Consider the following 16,732-nt stretch of genomic DNA (forward strand, 5'->3'; position numbering starts at 1 on the left):
CCACAGCTACAAGACCAAAGTGTGGCAAACTGAGCATTAGTTTCAAATCTCCTCTTCGAGAATTCTTTAGGCAAATTATTGACATAACCACGCTCACCTCGATCAAGAACTTTCCGAATTATTCTCCTCACTGCCCCGCTGCCTAGTTTTGAAAGATACTCTAAACCCACGGGGTCTTCGACCACTGCTTTCATGTACATGCCATACATGTAAATACCTGTTTCGTAACCCATATCTGCAGATTCCTTGATGAGTTTTATGCCACATCTGTCTCCACGGCAGAAGTAGTCTTGCATCCCCTTCATGAACAGCAAACCCGGATTGCGTGCGTCATACATCCTCCTCAATAAGTTGGGAAATTCCCAACTTGCGATAGGCATATCGAAATCTTCGGGAATAGGCATCTCCAATTCCACGAGATCAACCGATGCTAGAAAATTTTTGGTTTCTGTGCAGGCCTGGAACCGTTTGCAAACTTGCTTTAGTGTGAAAATATGTTGGACGGAGTTGCAACTGTATGCGAGAACCTTCTCCAATAGATCGTCGGGTAGCGCCATCAGAGGGGACTGACAATCACGGATATCTGCATCACATCGCCCTCTCTTTGGTGCCATAGTTAATTTGTGAGGTTGATTTGTGAAGAAAACGGTTGTTTATGGAGAAGGAATAACTGCGGTTTAGGATTTGTGAGGATAACGGTTGTTTATGTTGCATATATATAATTATTAAAAAATCCCACTAACTGAGAGCGTATACATTAAATGCAGTTACCGTTCAGATTATAAATGAGTTTGTAAAATTGGTGGCTAAACAAAAAAATTTGTGTTGTACACCCATTTGATGTACACCTAAATGGATATTGGTGTACAAATACAAATTAAGCCGGGAACAAAGTATTCACACACCAATTAATAAATACTAAAATAAATTAAAGTATAACCAAATTAATCTTGATGTACACCCATTTGATGCATTTGATGTACAACTAAACGCATATTGGTGTACGGATACCAAATTATTCCCGGAACTACGAATTGACACACCAATTAATAGATTGTAAAGTACACTAAATTATAAGCATATAAATTATCAAATAAACCCACATCCTAAACATTATCAAACACATAATCCAACAAATACACCTTTCATAAATTGTCAAGTTCAACATTAAACTTCACCATTCGTCCTAAGCGTTGGCAACAGCCGGATTCCCAACAAAATCTTCGTATGAGTCCATGGCGTATTTCTCCCTTAACCTTTCAACGTCATCGTCCGTTATAAAACCCATATCTTCCACTCCAAGCCCTGCAGCATGCACCTCTAAGAATTTGGCCGCACATGGGCCACAGTCACCGGATCTCTTGTTCTGATATATGCCCTCCAAACGACTCCATGTGTAAGGGGTGGTGCGTAGGCCTTCCGTTAATTTTCTATCCAAATAACGCTTCAATATAAATGGCATACTTTGACACAAAGGCGCCATATACTGCTCCACAGCCGCTTCATCATTATGACTGATGAATGAGTCCAAAATCTTTATGTTGCCCATTTTAAAGTCAATTACAAGGCCCACCCAATGCTCAGACCCCTAGTTCATCGGGACGTATACAACGTCCACAAACTGTAGAAACATTTGCCTCTGACGTTGATTAGCCCACTTTGCAGGTTTTCCCAATACAATGCCCTGAATGGTTTTCCTCCAGTCATACTGATTTTTTTCTCCAGATATGAAATCATTGTAGTAGTTGCCGATGATGGATATAAACAAGGTGTCTACAAATGCTACCCTGTCTTTCAAGTATATTTCACCTCTACGTCTCCAAAGCATGGCCATTATGACTTGCATGTGCTGACGAATAACAAAACATAAATTACATATATTACAGATAATTAAAGATTCAGTAAGTACTAACTATATACTTACCATCGTGTTAACCCACTCAGTAGGCTTCGCAATTTGTAGGAAGAATTGATTGTTCACAGTATGACCAGTGACAATGCAAAAGTCGCTGAAATGAGAGCAATTGGTAACTGATAACAATTAAAGTTTAAGGATAAATTGCTTTGAATACGATATAATTTACATGTTTCTTTCACGCGATAATAACTCCTGGAATGCCTTGAAGTGGTCTTGTTCCACTGTTTCGAGTGGTTTGTATGGAGCTTTCGATCTGGATACAAATAGAGCTTTCACCTTTGAATCTGCGGTGTAAATATCTCGAATCTTGTCCGACCGTACGCGTGCGCGTTTTCCTCTAGCTCATCCTCCTCTTCCTGTTCCTCTACCTGTTCCTCCTCTTCCTGTTCCTCTACTTTTTCTCTTTACACCAGACGATCCCTCAACTTCTTTTGGGGGTTTTGGAGTACAAGGGGTCTTCTGCGAAGCATCACTTGCATCCTCAGGCGCAGTATGGTAATCTTTCCCCGCATTTGAGTCCTCCTCATTAGCACAGCCTACAAACCACCGTAACAATAAAGCGTATAACATATCAATCGTATACCTAGCGTATACCTAAAGAGCACTGTATACACATGCATATCATATGAACAAGTTTAATGTCTGGCCTGTGCATCCAGTGCATCTGTCTGCGCTTCATTTTTCTTATATGCGTAGCTCAATGGGTGAGGAGTCTGAGGTTTGTAGACTACTAAGGTGCCTGACACCAAATTTGTTCTACCACCATCCACCTGAATAAGTCATAAAAAACATAGCACAGTACACACACGTTATGAAACTTAATAGAGTCAGCTGCTGACTAAACAATTAGCTCACCTCGTTGAGGCCAGAAGGTGGATCTTCATCCGGATTGACGAAGTAAGGAGGTGGACGAGTTGTTCCTGAATTGGCTTGTTCAGGTTCAGGGGTCTTCGTCGGAGCTTCTGGAGTCTTCAAGTACGCATGGTCCCTAGGAGAATAATGGTCCCCGCCGTAGTAAGTAGAGATCCCTTCTTCATCATCTCTTTCTTTCTGGTGTACACATCTTGGGGGTGTACACCATCATCATGGTGTACGCTAGACTGTGCACCATCATAACCTCCTTCTTCACCTCCATCTTCGGCTTCGTCTTCATCTTCATCCGGTTTTTGACCACCTTTTTTGGATTCTGTCCTTCGTCATCCTGTTCCCCATCTTCTTTTGACTGGTGTACATCGTTATCTTCTTCGTCCTGTTGGTATACGCCCAATCTCTTGTCCAACTCTGTCTTAATCTTACGAAGTAGCAAATTATTCTGACTTACTATCCATCTTTTAAGATCTTTAATCTGTCCACTTTGAGGGGTTTCATCTTCCGATAGATTAGAAGAGTTCTTGCCCCTGCCTTTCTTCCTCTGCATCTTACGTTTTTCAGTTTGATGAGTTATCAGTTTCTTCTTCGGTCGGGTGGATGGCTCAGGTTCCTGTTCATTGGTAACCTCGTCATCTGCATCACTAAGATCCACGATAGGTGTCGGTGCCACTGCAAAATCCGAAGGTGTAAATTTGTACCCCTCGGCCATGAGTTCCTGCATGAATGCAACTTCGGCATCCTCTACCTCATCTCCCCAACACAATTCTTTCTGTTGGTCATTGTCACCATCATCCACTACCATCTGTTCACAGACAACTAAGACAAAAACAACAATTGCAAAATTACCAACCAAAATGATAAAGTACTTATCTTTTAAGACAAGTACTACAAAATAAGACTACAAATAGTACTAAATATAATACTACAAATAATTTACCAGAGGTTTGGATTCTACGACAAGTATGTCCCCAAGATGTAGTAGTGTGATAACGTTTTGACAGCCTTCGGGATCTTCAACGAAAGTCTTCAAGTTATCAGGTTGAGGAATTTTGGAAACCAACATTGGTATAGATTGGAGGGCCATGAGTTGTAGTGATAGAGGGAAGCCATAGCATACACTGGTTTTCTGTTTAAGTTGACGGCGCAATCGTGTTAAAGGATTCTCCCTTTTCTCGGCATCCGTGATTGCCTTCGGAGCTTGAAAACGAGATATTGTTTTGTTAAAGGATACCCTCCCCCATGGATACAGCATGAACCTATCCAAGTCAGTCAACATCTCAATGTATTTCTCGGTGAGGGCCAGATTTTTGCTATTGCAAAACAGAACACCGTTGACAAGAACGATTAGGGCCAATGGAAGCCGTTTCCATCGGGGTAGATCCGGGTCCTTTAGCATTTCTAGCACATCAAAAACGTTCATAGCGCTCGATCTTCCGAACAGGTCTTTCCAGATTCCTATCTTTCCGACATCTTCTTCTTCTTCTGTGCTATCAGGTTCGGGATTGCAATTCAATCCAGTGATTTCCTTAAACTCCCGTATCGAATAATTCAGAGGCTGTCCACCAAAGAGGAACCAAATCTCGTGTTTCTTCGTGGTCACAAGTTGTCGTGATAGAAGGGCATGGACTAGTTTGGCGCTGTTGCAACATCTTGCAACAGGTAGATGGAATAACTTCCCAAACTGGGAATGAAGTAGCTTCTCAAGATCTTCAGTACCCTTTAACGCCTCAACAAGGAGGCCAATGACATTGGCCTTTAAATATATGTTCAACCGAGCACCAACGGGGTAGCAACCATCGCCGAGGACCCTTTTTGGTAGTTTTTCCGAAAGGTTATTTGAAGCTTCTCCATCTTCCATGCCTGTATTCGAAGGTTCTCCGTCTTCCATTCCTGTATTTGAACCAAAACAACAATTCCGAAATGCAGGAAAGATATAATATTCTGGATAAACAGTTAAATGCAAACCAGGGGAAAAGTTTGAGGGAAAGGAGTTCGAAGGAGTTCGAAAGAGAGAACAGAGATCTGGAAAAACTACCATATTCGTATGCTCTCCTATATAAACTTCTGTAACTGTTTCTAGATAATATAAGAGTAATCCAACCGTTTGAATTCAATATATAGACATAAGTACTAGAGTTCATAACCGCTAATACATAAATCAGGCCAATCAGGCGCCCCGTTTCAATCTTAATTTGAGTTACAAACCGCCAGTACAGTTCAGACAAGGTCGAAGTTCATAAATGTAACTTACTTTTAGAATTCTGAGCAGTCCATTCTAGAAGAAGAGGAGCGAATTGTACTTTGGATCTACACCGCCGGCGTGGATTGAGACGACTCGCGTGAATGGAATGTTCAACCCAGTCACTCCGTCGCGGTGGCATGGGCGGTATGGGCGACTGCTCCGTCGGAGCTGTCTTCGAGTTACTCTGGAGCACTGCCTCGACACCGGAGGCACGGTGTTGTTGCGCCTTAACGAATTTTGTACTCTCCGCGCCATTACAACGGTCAATCGGATGGCTAATCGGAGATGGATTGCCCGAGATGCTAGATGGACTACGTCGAGATGTGGATCCCAAATTTAATTTTTAATTTAAATGTTGGGGTGTCGATAAATTATACATTTGGTTTTACTTCGGTTTATGATATTGGACTTCGGTTTATAAATTTGTGTAATCGGTTTACCAAATCGGATTTAATCAGCAATTTTTAGTTATTTTACTTCAATAATGGCAATTTTGAAAATAAAAAATAGCTTTAAGGCCCTTGTGGGGAGACAAACAGTAAAAACAGTCTTATCCTTCCTTGGTTTTGAAAACATCCTATTCCTCTAATTTAAAACTTAAAAACTACGAGCGCGAGGCCAAGATGCCACAAATGGGAAAAAAATGGCTAAAAAGCCATAAGGAAAATTGTTTAATATTTTTGATTTCTTTTTAATATCGAAATCCTGGAAAATCCAAATCAATCCCTGAAAGTTCGATTTATTTATAACAAAACCTGAGTCAAACCCAAATAATGACCCATTTACCCGAGAACCGACCCGATTCAATTTTTTTTTGATATTTTGAATTTTCATTTTATGAAAAACCGTTTTCTTTCTTTCTAATTTCTTTCTTTTTTCTCATACTCCTTTTTTTGAAACGACTCTCGACTCCTTTCTTCCTTTCTTCAACTTCCCACTCCTTTGAGCGAATCGGTTTCTTTTGAATCGGTTTCTTTTTGAAACTACTCCAATATCTTCACTTTATAACTTCCCCTCCCTTTCTTCACTTTAATTGTGTTTTCTCAACTTCCCTAAGCAAAAATCAAAAATCGCAACTAGAATCCCGAATCTATGGCGAAGGTGAGAAATAAGGGCAAGGTGTATGACACTGCTTCAGCGGCGAAATCTTCAGCGGCGGATGCCGAAAACCAGCCCGGAAGCGAAAACAAGGAGACCGAAAAACCGGCGGAAGGAAAGCCGGCTGAAACCGAGCACAGCCCAGAAAACGAGAACCCTAAGAATCGGGTGGAAGGAAATCCGCCAGAAATCGAAGAACCTGAAATCGGGAAACCTAAAAGTCCGGCGGCAGAAAGGGAAGTAAACCCGGCTGAAATCGAAGAAAGTCCAAACGAGAACCATCCTAGATTCGTGAACGACGAACCGAGCACTGCCACGGCGAAGGAAAACGAAGAGGAAGAAGTGCAAGTGCAAGAGAAGGAGAACGATGAGGAAGAGGCTGAAGAGGAAGAGGCGGATGGAGGGGAAGAGAAGGAGAACGAAGAGGAAGAGGCTGAAGGAGAGGAAGAGAAGGAGAAGGAAGAGGAAGAGGCGGATGGAGTGGAAGAGAACAAAAATGAAGAGGCGGAAGGAGAGGAAGAGAACGAGAATGAAGAGGAAGAGGCAGAAGGATTGGAAGAGAACCAAGAGGAAGAGGAGGAAGAGGAGGAAGGAGTGGGAGAGGAAGCGGATATGGAGAACCAAGAGGAAGAGATGGAAGGTGTGGAAGAGAACCACGAGGAAGATGAGAATGCTCTAGCGGAAGAAGAAATGCGAGAGGACAATTTACAAGAGGTATGTGTGTTTAAGATTTTGGTATGTGGACAACTAGAAAAAATATGAAGAAACTTGTTTTTTTGGTCATAGGACAAGTAGGGACAACTATGTTGATTATGAAATATCTGGTATGTGGACAACTGGGACAAGTTAGTTTGTATATAGGATAAGGTACTTGGAAAACTGGGACAAGTTCAAATAATTTATATAACATTGTGTTACTCTTCTGAATTTCAGGATGCCGATGATGAAATGATGCCAATGGGGCCTGAGAAGCTTTATTTCGGTCCAACCGAATATAGCAAGGCGTGTAAGATAATTACAAGATGTGTAGTTAAGTGTACCCTTGATGTGATCAGAAATCTGCCTGAAGAGTTGGAGTGGTTCAAATTGCATCCGCAATTCAAGCACCTGTTTCATATGTATAAGGAGCCAAATCATATGAATCAAGGGTTGTGGATGCTTCTTCTGCACACAGCTTATACTGAGAAGCAAAATGAGGCGTGGTTTGTGGTAAATAGAGTGCCTATTCGATACTCTTTGAGGGAGCATGCACTGCTATGTGGTCTTGACTGCCATGACTACCATGCGAATTATAAGAAGTTGGGTAAGATGAAATTTGTAAAAAAGCAGTTTGGCAGGGGTGACAAAGTCAAGATCGGAGAAGTGGAAGCAAAGCTAGCAGAAATGAAGGAATCCTCTTTGGACAGGAAGAGGATGGCACTACTGTTGTTTCTATGCAAAGTATTGAAGGCGAAGTCAAAGTTTGATGGATACATTGACCCATTCTTGCTCGCAGCAGCCGGAGATCTGAAGCTGTGCAGAACGTTTCCTTGGGGGCGTTACACGTTTGACGAGACTATAAGGGAGATCAAGCGTGTGGTCTCTAAGTTCAATGGCAGCGTAAAGCCTAAAGGAGCTGAATGCACAATCTCTGGTTTCATTCTTCCTCTACAGGTATGTCTTTGATAATAGATTATCTGTTTGGTATAGGACAAATAGGACAACTTTTTAGATTAATATATGTTAGGTCGATAGACAACATGGACAACTATGTGGATTCGTTATATGTTAGGTCGATGGACAACTGGGACAACTAGTTAGTTGTACTTTAATTTGGTTTGTGGACAACTCGGACAACTTGGACAACTATTGAGTTGTAATTAAATTTGGTCTGTGGACAACTAGGACAACTGGGACAAATATTTAGATTGATTTGTGTTTTGACTTTGTAGATTCTTGCGTTTGAGTGCATTCCAAGTCTGGGAAAGAGGTTTCGTGAAACTGTCCATGCTGAGCCTAACTGTCCAAGGATTTGTAAGCATAGGTTCACTGATGTAGCCATGAGAGGTATTCCTTTGGATGACATCAACCAAGCTATTGGCACTAGTGCTGAGGTCAGTGATTTTTGATTATTGCTATTAGCTTGATATTAAACATGGTTGGTGAAGAAATGTAATAAGTGGTATTTGTTGATATTATCAGGACATTTGTAGCATTTTGGAGGCTGACTCGGATGAAGAAGAGCTATTGGCGGCAATCCTGGATTCGATGATGGTATCGGATATATTGACATAATCGTCGAGGGCTGGACGGATCACTTAACCAAGAAGAAGAAAAAGATTGTTTGGAGAGAGCTGTATGAGGCTGATATTGCTTCAGGGGTTCAAGTCCCTGCTATGGAACCAAGGGAAGATGAGCCCATATCAGTGGCTCAGCTGGCGGCGTCATTGGTGGAGCTGAAGGCGTCATTGGTGGAGCTGAAGGCGTCAATGGAGAAGAAGCAAGAGGAGATTGTAGAGAAGGTAGAAGGCATGGATAGAAGATTGAAAACTCTTGAGGGGATGGTACCTCCATCAGGGCTTATCTCCGATACAGCACGGCCATGCTCACCAGTGCATTCGTCAGCACCAACACGATCACCAGTGGACTCGCCAGTACCAACACGATCACCAGCGCCACCAGCCTCAGAGCACTCTCCACTTGTAACAGATCCTCCAGCTGTTGCCACCACACCTCTTGCACCAGGTCCCTCCTTATACGCAGCAGGTCCCTCCTTATACGCAGCAGGTTCATCGACAGTGGAAGAAGAGAGAGAGGCAATGAAAGCCCTAATATACGAACTTGGCAAAGGACTATTTAAGAGGACGAAGAAAGGATGTAAGAAGAAACCGCAACCAAGCGAGCTCCCACCACGCGAGCTCCCACCACGTCCTAAGAGAACCCATGCACCATCGAAACATGTGTCATCCCCTTTTACTGAAGAGAGACATGCTAAGAAGAAAAGTGAGAAGAAGGGTGAATAATATGTGGGGGTATTTATGGTTTTAGGATAACTTATGCTCTTATGAACTTATGTTTATTTGATAACTTATGCTTTTGGATATTGTTTGTTTGTTGGATATTGCTTGTTTGCTGGATATTGATTGTTTGCTGGATATTTATGGGTTTGTGTATTGACAACTGGGACAACTGTATTAGTTATCGGTAACATATAGGACAACTGGGACAACTGTATTAGTTATCGGTAACATATAGGACAACTAGGACAACTTGTATCAGTTATCGGTAACATATAGGACAACTAGGATAATAATTATAATTTTATTTCATATAGAATTTTTTAGAAACGGACAACACGAGACAACAACAAAACTTAAAATGAGGAAATCAAATTCGAAATACAAAGTTGTTACTTAAAAATAAATGAAACCATAGCAAACACCATGAAAAAGGTGATTATCACATATCCATCACCCCTGTTTGCAACCAAGTCCTTCAGTTTTCCCAGCTCTCTTTCCATCCCAGCCATAACCTCTCTGAGTTGCCTAATTTCGGATTCATGTGTGTCAAAGGAGCTATTATTGTGAATGCAGTTTCTGACAACACCCATGCTTTGCAGCTCTTCATCCCATAATTAACATTATCAACTCGAAGGTTCAGCAGTGATAACTCTTCTTGAACAGCATCGTCCCACCACTTCCAAATGTGGTCATGATTGCGATGAGGTCCCTTAGTAACGATGCGATGAACTTCCAATTAGTTAGATTTTCCGAAGCCCTAAACTCGAAATCGCGAGAATTGAAACTAAACCTAAACCAATTCAACCTAGATCTAAACCTAAACCCAGAACTCCAAAAGTTATTACCTCAATCGGCCAATCTGGACAAGTGTACATTTTCCAACCTCTTGTGGCTTCAGATTTCGATTCCTTGATCACCATAAGGCGGCCACACCAGCACGTTTCTCGCATACCATCTTCTCCATCAGCTCGATAATATGAACTGTCCTATGAGTGCTTCGATTCAGAAGAATCCGAACTGTAACTAGGCATTTTTGGATGTGGCGCGCCTAAGAAGCCTAAACCCTAGATTTCGATTTAGGGGAAAACTTCTGAATTTCTCTTTCCTAATCTTTTATAAAGGGGGCTACTTAACAAAATGCGGAGTTTCTCTCCCGAAGCAGTATTTAACATATTTAACATATGTGTCGGCGCCGCCATTTTTGTTGACCACGTGCTGCATCATCCCTTAAACAGAAAACAACTGTGCATAGTTGTACCCCTTTGTCCTATTGTCCAAAATTGTTCATAGTTGTCCATTTTGGTTATTCTAATTGTCCTTGGACATAAATCTATAATTTACAATTGTCATTTTACCTATTCACTTATTCTAATCGTTTAGTACTAGATGACAATAAAATTTGCCCTAAATCATTTAAATTGTGTTTTTCCCCTTGCAAGATGGTTCTATTATGAAAGAGTTACATGTAGCATATGAGGTTGTTGATGAGAATCCCATACTTTGTTTCACTAAACCAATTTGTACTTGTCTATTATCATTATTATTGGTCTCTTATATATTTTAAAGGTTAACTATGTCTTCTTTATGGTTTGTAAGGTTGAATTCGTTATGTTGACCAGAGTTTTGACTTTTCAAAATTAGCACTTAGTTGTACCGTGTTGTCCAGTTGTCCCATTAATTGGTCAAATTTGAAAAGAATTAGTTGTACCGTGTTGTCTAGTTGTCCCATTTATTGGCCAAATTTGAAAAGAATTAGTTGTACCGTGTTGTCTAGTTGTCCCATTTATTGGCCAAATTTGAAAACAATTATTTGTACCGTGTTGTCCAGTTGTCCTGCTAAACCCAGAAAATACAAATACCATTTCAACGACCAGTTGTCCTTTACAGAAAGCCGAAATACAAATCGCAAATTTAAACTTCACTCGGGTTACCACCTTGGTTATCACCTTGGTTTTCTTCTTGATCTTCATCTGTGTTAAGCGGTTCAAACCAACGACCAATATGTATGCCTGGATTGGCCCTGTTACTTTGTTTACGGCGTGCTTCTCCGGTTGAAGGGTAGCGCTTGTCTCGCTTTCTCCCTGATTTTTTTGTGTAGTCTGGCGGCAAGATGACTAACTTTTCAATTTCCTCTGGAATAATCCATGTTGACTGATGTGGAACCAAATAAATGGTTCTGTAATAAGCTAACGCCCATGTGTCAATCCTGTAATATTTCAGGCACAGTTCATGGAGGTGTATCTCCCTCCTTCTGTTGGGGTTACGCATCAGTGCCATGTCCGCGGCTATTGCATGAACACAGGGAATCTTGTCTATATCAAGCACCTGCAGGTACGAGTTTTTCTTAACAAATCGACCAAATAACTCTTCCCATCAGTCCCAATCACACTGTATTCAAGCTCAAAATGGTTAAGCTCAGTGACAAATAAGCCATTTGCAATTGCACATAGATTATGCAGCTGGTTCTCCACATATGGCACCAATTTCTTCGTGTCTGAAGCAATAGCACTGCCTTTCCTATGCTTGTTGAACCATTCAGACACTTTTTCTATGTATGCATCAATCAAAGGTAGTAAGGCATACTTCCTTGCCTTCTTGAAGACACTGTTCATATATTCACAAGCATTGCTTGTGTCCAAGTTGTACTTGTCTCCTTTGAAGTAACATCTTGCCCATTTTTCAAGATGAACACTGTTATCTAAATACTCAGCTGCTTTTGGAAACCACCTCTTAAACTATGCGTATGCACTTACAAACTCAACTTCTGTGTATTTGTGAGCGCATTCTCTGAATTTTTCTGCACACAAATCCTTACATCCGACCCTAGCCTTCCCTCTCACGTTCTGTGACAAATGCCAAACGCAAAATCCATGCTGAGACAGAGGATACACCTCCTGGACTGCCTTAACAATGCTTTTATGCCTGTCACTCATAAAAACCAGCTCTTCATCATCAGGTATTACAGTTTTCAGTGTTTCAAAAAACCAAGACCAACTAGCATCTTTCTCCTTATCAATCACACCCATTGCAATGGGGTAATGGTGATGATTTGGGTCCTGACCTATGGCAAAAACAAGCATACCACCATAAACACTCTTCAGAAAAGTTGCATCCACAACTATGACTTTTCTCATTGCTCTAAACCCTTCAATACTAGTGCCCAAAACGACAAAGAGATATTTGAATTTATTTCTGGCATCCAGTTTCACACTTGTTACTGTCCCAGGATTAACAAGCTGCAACATGTAAAGATAACAATACAATTTGCGATAACTTTCTTCAGGACTGCCCCTCACCTCACTGATAGCTAGTTTTTTCCCTCTCAAAGCAGTAGAATAGGACACATTAACGTGAGCTTCATTTTGAACAACTTTGATCAAAGCTTTAGGCGCAGGGGTGTCTACTTCACCTGGATAGACCCCACGCAAAACATCTGCTACTACTTGTGGTGTGCCTTTCCTTTTATTCTGAATTGTGCTTGCAACAACCCTAGAGCATGTATGGATATTCCTATACACTCTAATACTGAAATAAGTAGAATCTTGCATCCTTACGGCATGTAGATACAATGGACAACCATGTTCAGCATGGACAACAGTTCCCAATACTCAGCTTTCTCTCACTTGTACCATTTGTACCAGTTGTCCCACATCTACAGTAATAATGTTGTACCAGTTGTCCGATAACTATAATTTGTACTAATTGTCCACCCCTCTTAGTTGTACCACTTGTACCAATTATCTCAACTGTCCTAGTTATACCACTTGTCCCAATTCATCATTCACAACCTAGAACTACAATTCACCTCGATTCGATTCAGCTACATTCAGCTAGATTCAATAACAAAAATTAACTAATCGACCCATATAAGTGTTTACATTGTCCAATGTGTTTACTCAAACTCCAAGATTTCACAAATCCATCATCTAAATCGAAAATTCCCAAATTTTTGTTTCTTACCTAATAGCTCTGTACTCGACTTCCAGGCGCTAGAAGACGACAACGACGAGTGCAGAAGAGATTGACGCGGTGACTCGGCCTGATATTTTTCGATTTTAGCTCAAGATTCGATTCAGCTGAATTCAAACCAGAAATCGTTCTCATGCAAGAGGAGAGAGAAGAGAAAAGCGATGAGAAAAAAAATTTTAATTTCTTTTACTTTCATTAATTAAATTATTTTTATTTAATTTCGAAATAAATAATAACAAAATTTCGAAATATCTAAAATAAAAGAAAATCAAAAATGTCATAATCATTTTTCATTAAGAATAATTTTGAAATTACACTTCACGCATGTAAACTCAATTATGGCATTTTAAAATTACACTTCAGGCATGTAAATTCAATTATGGCACCTCTAGTCATTAGCTTCCAATTTATGGTAATTTAGCATTTCTTTCAAAAACTATTCATTCAGCAATTTTCTATAAATTTACATTAGTCTCAGCTTGCTAGGCACTATATAATAATTTTAGGATTCTTTTCGTTAGGTCGATTCATTCTCTTTGGCTGAAACCCACCGATCTGTTGAGAAAAAGACGTCTTCTTGATTATATTAAATTACTACAAATTTTAATATCAAAAACACAAAATTGTAATACTGCATAAATTTTAACGAAAAACAAGATGGTTTACCACCGAAGTGGGCAAAAGTCTAAACCGTACCAAACTGCATTAAGACTCCAATACACTTAAAATAATATAAGGATGAGGCAAATGTTGGAGACAAAACCCATGTGGGCAAAGGTCTCTCTCTCTCTAAAGGGTTACTTACTGCTGGGCACATTGCACCCTCTGTGCACCTCCAGGATGTTCATCATCATCATCGTCATCATCATAAGCCTCTCTTTGAGCTTGTGCTTTCCTTCTCATCTCATCTTCAATGTTGACATCGTGCAGCGTAGTCTCCTCGCACTCATCTATCTCCATGTCACTCAGCTGAGTTGTTGAAGGCTTAGGCAAAACAGCTTCAAGCGCCTTGGTCTGGTTAGGGCTAAGAGAGTCCGGGAACTCCACTGTGAAGTGGATATAGAGCTTACCCTTCATGAATGGCCTCTGGTATATTGGCATCCCTTCATCGCTTATCGCCTTGTATGAATCTACCAAAACACATCAAAATCAATCCTGTTTCAATCAAAGGGAGGTTATAGTAGAGCCAAAGTATCAGCAAGTGTCTGAATACATACCAGGTTTCACGACCTCCCCCGGATTAGATTTGACGAGAAGATTTCTGCCATCCAAGTGGGTCAGGACGAATTGGAAGCCACATAGAGCTTCGGTCAGAGAAAGAGTGTGCTCTACAAAGAGGTCTTCTCCCTTTCTCTTGAACTTTGGATGCTCTTTCTGCTGAAGGACAAACACTATATCTCCAGTGACGGTGTCAGGCTGTTTCAACACGGACAAAAAAGGTTATAAGTCAGTAGAAAGAAGAAAAAACAATGTCGTTTAAGCATTAGAGTAAATGTCTGAGGGTAGAGACCGCTTCATCTGCTTGTCCTTCGAATGTGATCTTCTGACTGTGTTGCATTCCCTTCTCTACATTCACTTCAAGCACCTTCTTCTCAGGGATCACCTTGTCTCCTTTGCATTGTGGACACCTGTCCCGATCGTTGATGGTCTCACCTGTGCCTTTGCACTCATTACAGGCATGCTGCATCTGCTGGATCATTCCAGGTCCGAGCTGCCTAATTGTCACCTTCATACCTGTACCCTGACACCCACCACATTTCAGGGAGGCTCCAGATTTTGAACCCTTTCTGCATTAACAAAACAAAAACCACAAATTAAGAACCTCTTTCAGCATCAAGAGTCTCATAGAATAAAGCAGACACAGAAATCGAAGTAGTATGAACGAACCCGTTACACTTTGAGCAGAGAGCATTCCTAGAAAGTGAAAGCTTCTTCGTTGTTCCAAGGTACACGTCTTCAAGAGAAACCTTCAGGGGATGGACAACATCTTCACCACGCCTCTGCCTCCTTCCCCGGCTGCTACCACCACCTATTCAGAAACAAAATTATTCAAATCATCCGAAAGAAAATCCTAGATAATCGTAATCAGATTTAAACCAGAGAATAGAGAACGTCCAAGAGACTCTACCTCCAAATGGGCTCCCACCAAAGAAGGATGAGAAGATATCAAACGGGTCATGCCCACCTCCTCCACCACCCATTCCTTCCTTGAGTGCATCCTCTCCATACTGATCATAAATCTCTCGCTTCTCCGGGTCACTAAGAACTTCATAAGCCTGAGCTAGCTCTTTGAACTGCAAAGAGATCATTGAATTATGCTCAATCAAGGTCGCAAATTTAACACAAACCATTTACAATACGCTCCAAAACTTAACAAAGGAACAGGGTTTTTAATCACACCATTGTCACGAGGATGAAAGCTCAATCCATTAGAATCTATAGATTAAACGAAACGTCTAAAACACAGCTTTATAGCAAAAAGTCTTGTGATTTTCTCCACTGCATAGTAAAACATCTCAATTACGCACATCGAAGCTCAAAATTGTCTTGGTCCACATAAAATTCCCCTTAATTCGCTTCAACACGATTCAAGAACCTAAAAACTCGAACTTTTCAGATCGGATCAAAAATCGAGATTAAAACCACAATAGAATCACAATCAAAACCTCAATCGATCGGAAAAATCACAATCAAACTAAAAAACCAAAACAGATCGAATTTCACAGAATCTAAGCGTAAAGGAAAGGGATCTAGGGTAAACAAAAACAAAACCTTTTCGGGATCTCCACCCTTATCGGGATGGTTCTTGATTGCAGCTTTTTTGTAAGCTTTCTTGAGATCTTCTGGAGATGCGGTCTTTGGAACACCTAAGATCTCGTAGAACTTAGTGTTGTCGCTCTTCTTCGAGGGTCCTCGCCCGAACATTTTTTCTCCCTTCTTACGAAAACCCTACAGATCAGAGAGAGAGAGAAAGAGAGAAAATTGTCTCTCTTTTGATGGCGGAGCAGAGAGACGAAGATGTGTTATTTGTTGTTGTGGCTGCTGTGTTCTGTGTGAATGACTCTCTTATGCTTAATTGCGTTTTGCTTTTGTTCGAGGTTTTGTGAAGTGGAAGTCTCTAGAATGTTTTATAACTTTCTTTTTTCCTTTTTTCTGTTTTGTTTTTTCTTTAAACTACTTTTAATTCTTCTCCAATACGAAACAGCCCGTATAGACCAAAATAAATTTTAAAAGGGAGAAAAACAATTACCTTTTTTATCGGGTGAAAAAACATTTACCTAATAAACTATTCTTTAAAAAATTATATTAATTTCCACCATTTTGTAAAGAGTATAGTTCTTAGAATTTAACGCGATTTTTTGCTGTAAAATCATAATTTATCTAATTTAAGTTTTATATCATTTAAATCATTTTAAATATAATAAATATAGGCAGATTTTTTTTAAAAAATACTTAATTTTATACATTTTAAAAAATATCTGAACGATTTTTTTTAAAAAAAATGAAACGACTAAAATATAACAAATTAACTTTACAACACAACTCAACAGTAAATATGATTAAATTTAGTTAAGAAAAAAAATTATATATGTATATAGTTAAATTTTAGGTTGCGTTGTTTGATTAAAACGAAAT

At 40.2% G+C, this 16,732-nt stretch overlaps 4 protein-coding genes across 4 annotated transcripts; 1 reads left to right on the forward strand and 3 right to left on the reverse strand.

Annotated features, from left to right (window-relative positions):
- Nucleotides 1–1,588: 1,588 nt before the first annotated feature.
- On the reverse strand, nucleotides 1,589–4,676 carry LOC18021460. The gene is made up of 8 exons (XM_024157622.1): nucleotides 3,726–4,676; nucleotides 3,036–3,590; nucleotides 2,774–2,968; nucleotides 2,566–2,688; nucleotides 2,513–2,522; nucleotides 2,287–2,454; nucleotides 1,925–2,031; nucleotides 1,589–1,849 (listed from the first exon to the last, which is right to left on the reverse strand). The coding sequence occupies exons 1-8, from the start codon at nucleotides 4,674–4,676 to the stop codon at nucleotides 1,589–1,591; spliced, it is 2,370 nt and encodes a 789-aa protein (XP_024013390.1).
- A 3,827-nt stretch (nucleotides 4,677–8,503) lies between these two features.
- LOC112087753 (protein PRRC2A-like) lies at nucleotides 8,504–9,130 on the forward strand. The gene has a single exon (XM_024157623.1). The coding sequence runs from the start codon at nucleotides 8,504–8,506 to the stop codon at nucleotides 9,128–9,130; it is 627 nt and encodes a 208-aa protein (XP_024013391.1).
- A 1,908-nt stretch (nucleotides 9,131–11,038) lies between these two features.
- LOC112087754 lies at nucleotides 11,039–12,675 on the reverse strand. The gene is made up of 4 exons (XM_024157624.1): nucleotides 12,424–12,675; nucleotides 11,943–12,363; nucleotides 11,515–11,837; nucleotides 11,039–11,452 (listed from the first exon to the last, which is right to left on the reverse strand). Exons 1-4 carry the CDS (start codon nucleotides 12,673–12,675, stop codon nucleotides 11,039–11,041), a joined length of 1,410 nt encoding a protein of 469 aa, XP_024013392.1.
- A 1,030-nt stretch (nucleotides 12,676–13,705) lies between these two features.
- On the reverse strand, nucleotides 13,706–16,190 carry LOC18021461 (chaperone protein dnaJ 3). The gene is made up of 6 exons (XM_006404443.2): nucleotides 15,869–16,190; nucleotides 15,225–15,390; nucleotides 14,984–15,125; nucleotides 14,607–14,883; nucleotides 14,314–14,512; nucleotides 13,706–14,226 (listed from the first exon to the last, which is right to left on the reverse strand). The coding sequence occupies exons 1-6, from the start codon at nucleotides 16,019–16,021 to the stop codon at nucleotides 13,898–13,900; spliced, it is 1,266 nt and encodes a 421-aa protein (XP_006404506.1). The 5' UTR covers nucleotides 16,022–16,190; the 3' UTR covers nucleotides 13,706–13,897.
- Between the last annotated feature and the right edge of the window lie 542 nt (nucleotides 16,191–16,732).

The sequence above is a fragment of the Eutrema salsugineum genome, unplaced genomic scaffold (genome assembly GCF_000478725.1).
Source record: "Eutrema salsugineum unplaced genomic scaffold, Eutsalg1_0 scaffold_16, whole genome shotgun sequence".
In the NCBI taxonomy this organism is placed as follows: Eukaryota; Viridiplantae; Streptophyta; class Magnoliopsida; order Brassicales; family Brassicaceae; genus Eutrema; species Eutrema salsugineum.

What these genes read in the sequence shown, in the direction of transcription:
- LOC18021460 (XM_024157622.1), bottom strand. Translation starts at nt 4,676, where the DNA reads ATGGAAGACGGAGAACCTTCGAATACAGGCATGGAAGATGGAGAAGCT. An exon ending in TCGTAGAATCCAAACCTCTG is followed by an intron (nt 3,591 to 3,725) that starts GTAAATTATTTG and finishes GTCTGTGAACAG; the next exon opens with ATGGTAGTGGATGATGGTGA. An exon ending in CTGAGTGGGTTAACACGATG is followed by an intron (nt 1,850 to 1,924) that starts GTAAGTATATAG and finishes GTTATTCGTCAG; the next exon opens with CACATGCAAGTCATAATGGC.
- LOC112087753 (XM_024157623.1), top strand. Translation starts at nt 8,504, where the DNA reads ATGGAACCAAGGGAAGATGAGCCCATATCAGTGGCTCAGCTGGCGGCG.
- LOC112087754 (XM_024157624.1), bottom strand. Translation starts at nt 12,675, where the DNA reads ATGCAAGATTCTACTTATTTCAGTATTAGAGTGTATAGGAATATCCAT. An exon ending in AGGGAAGGCTAGGGTCGGAT is followed by an intron (nt 11,838 to 11,942) that starts GTAAGGATTTGT and finishes TTCCAAAAGCAG; the next exon opens with CTGAGTATTTAGATAACAGT. An exon ending in ATTTTGAGCTTGAATACAGT is followed by an intron (nt 11,453 to 11,514) that starts GTGATTGGGACT and finishes TCGTACCTGCAG; the next exon opens with GTGCTTGATATAGACAAGAT.
- LOC18021461 (XM_006404443.2), bottom strand. Translation starts at nt 16,021, where the DNA reads ATGTTCGGGCGAGGACCCTCGAAGAAGAGCGACAACACTAAGTTCTAC. An exon ending in AGGGTGGAGATCCCGAAAAG is followed by an intron (nt 15,391 to 15,868) that starts GTTTTGTTTTTG and finishes ATCTCTTTGCAG; the next exon opens with TTCAAAGAGCTAGCTCAGGC. An exon ending in AAGGACAAGCAGATGAAGCG is followed by an intron (nt 14,513 to 14,606) that starts GTCTCTACCCTC and finishes GTGTTGAAACAG; the next exon opens with CCTGACACCGTCACTGGAGA.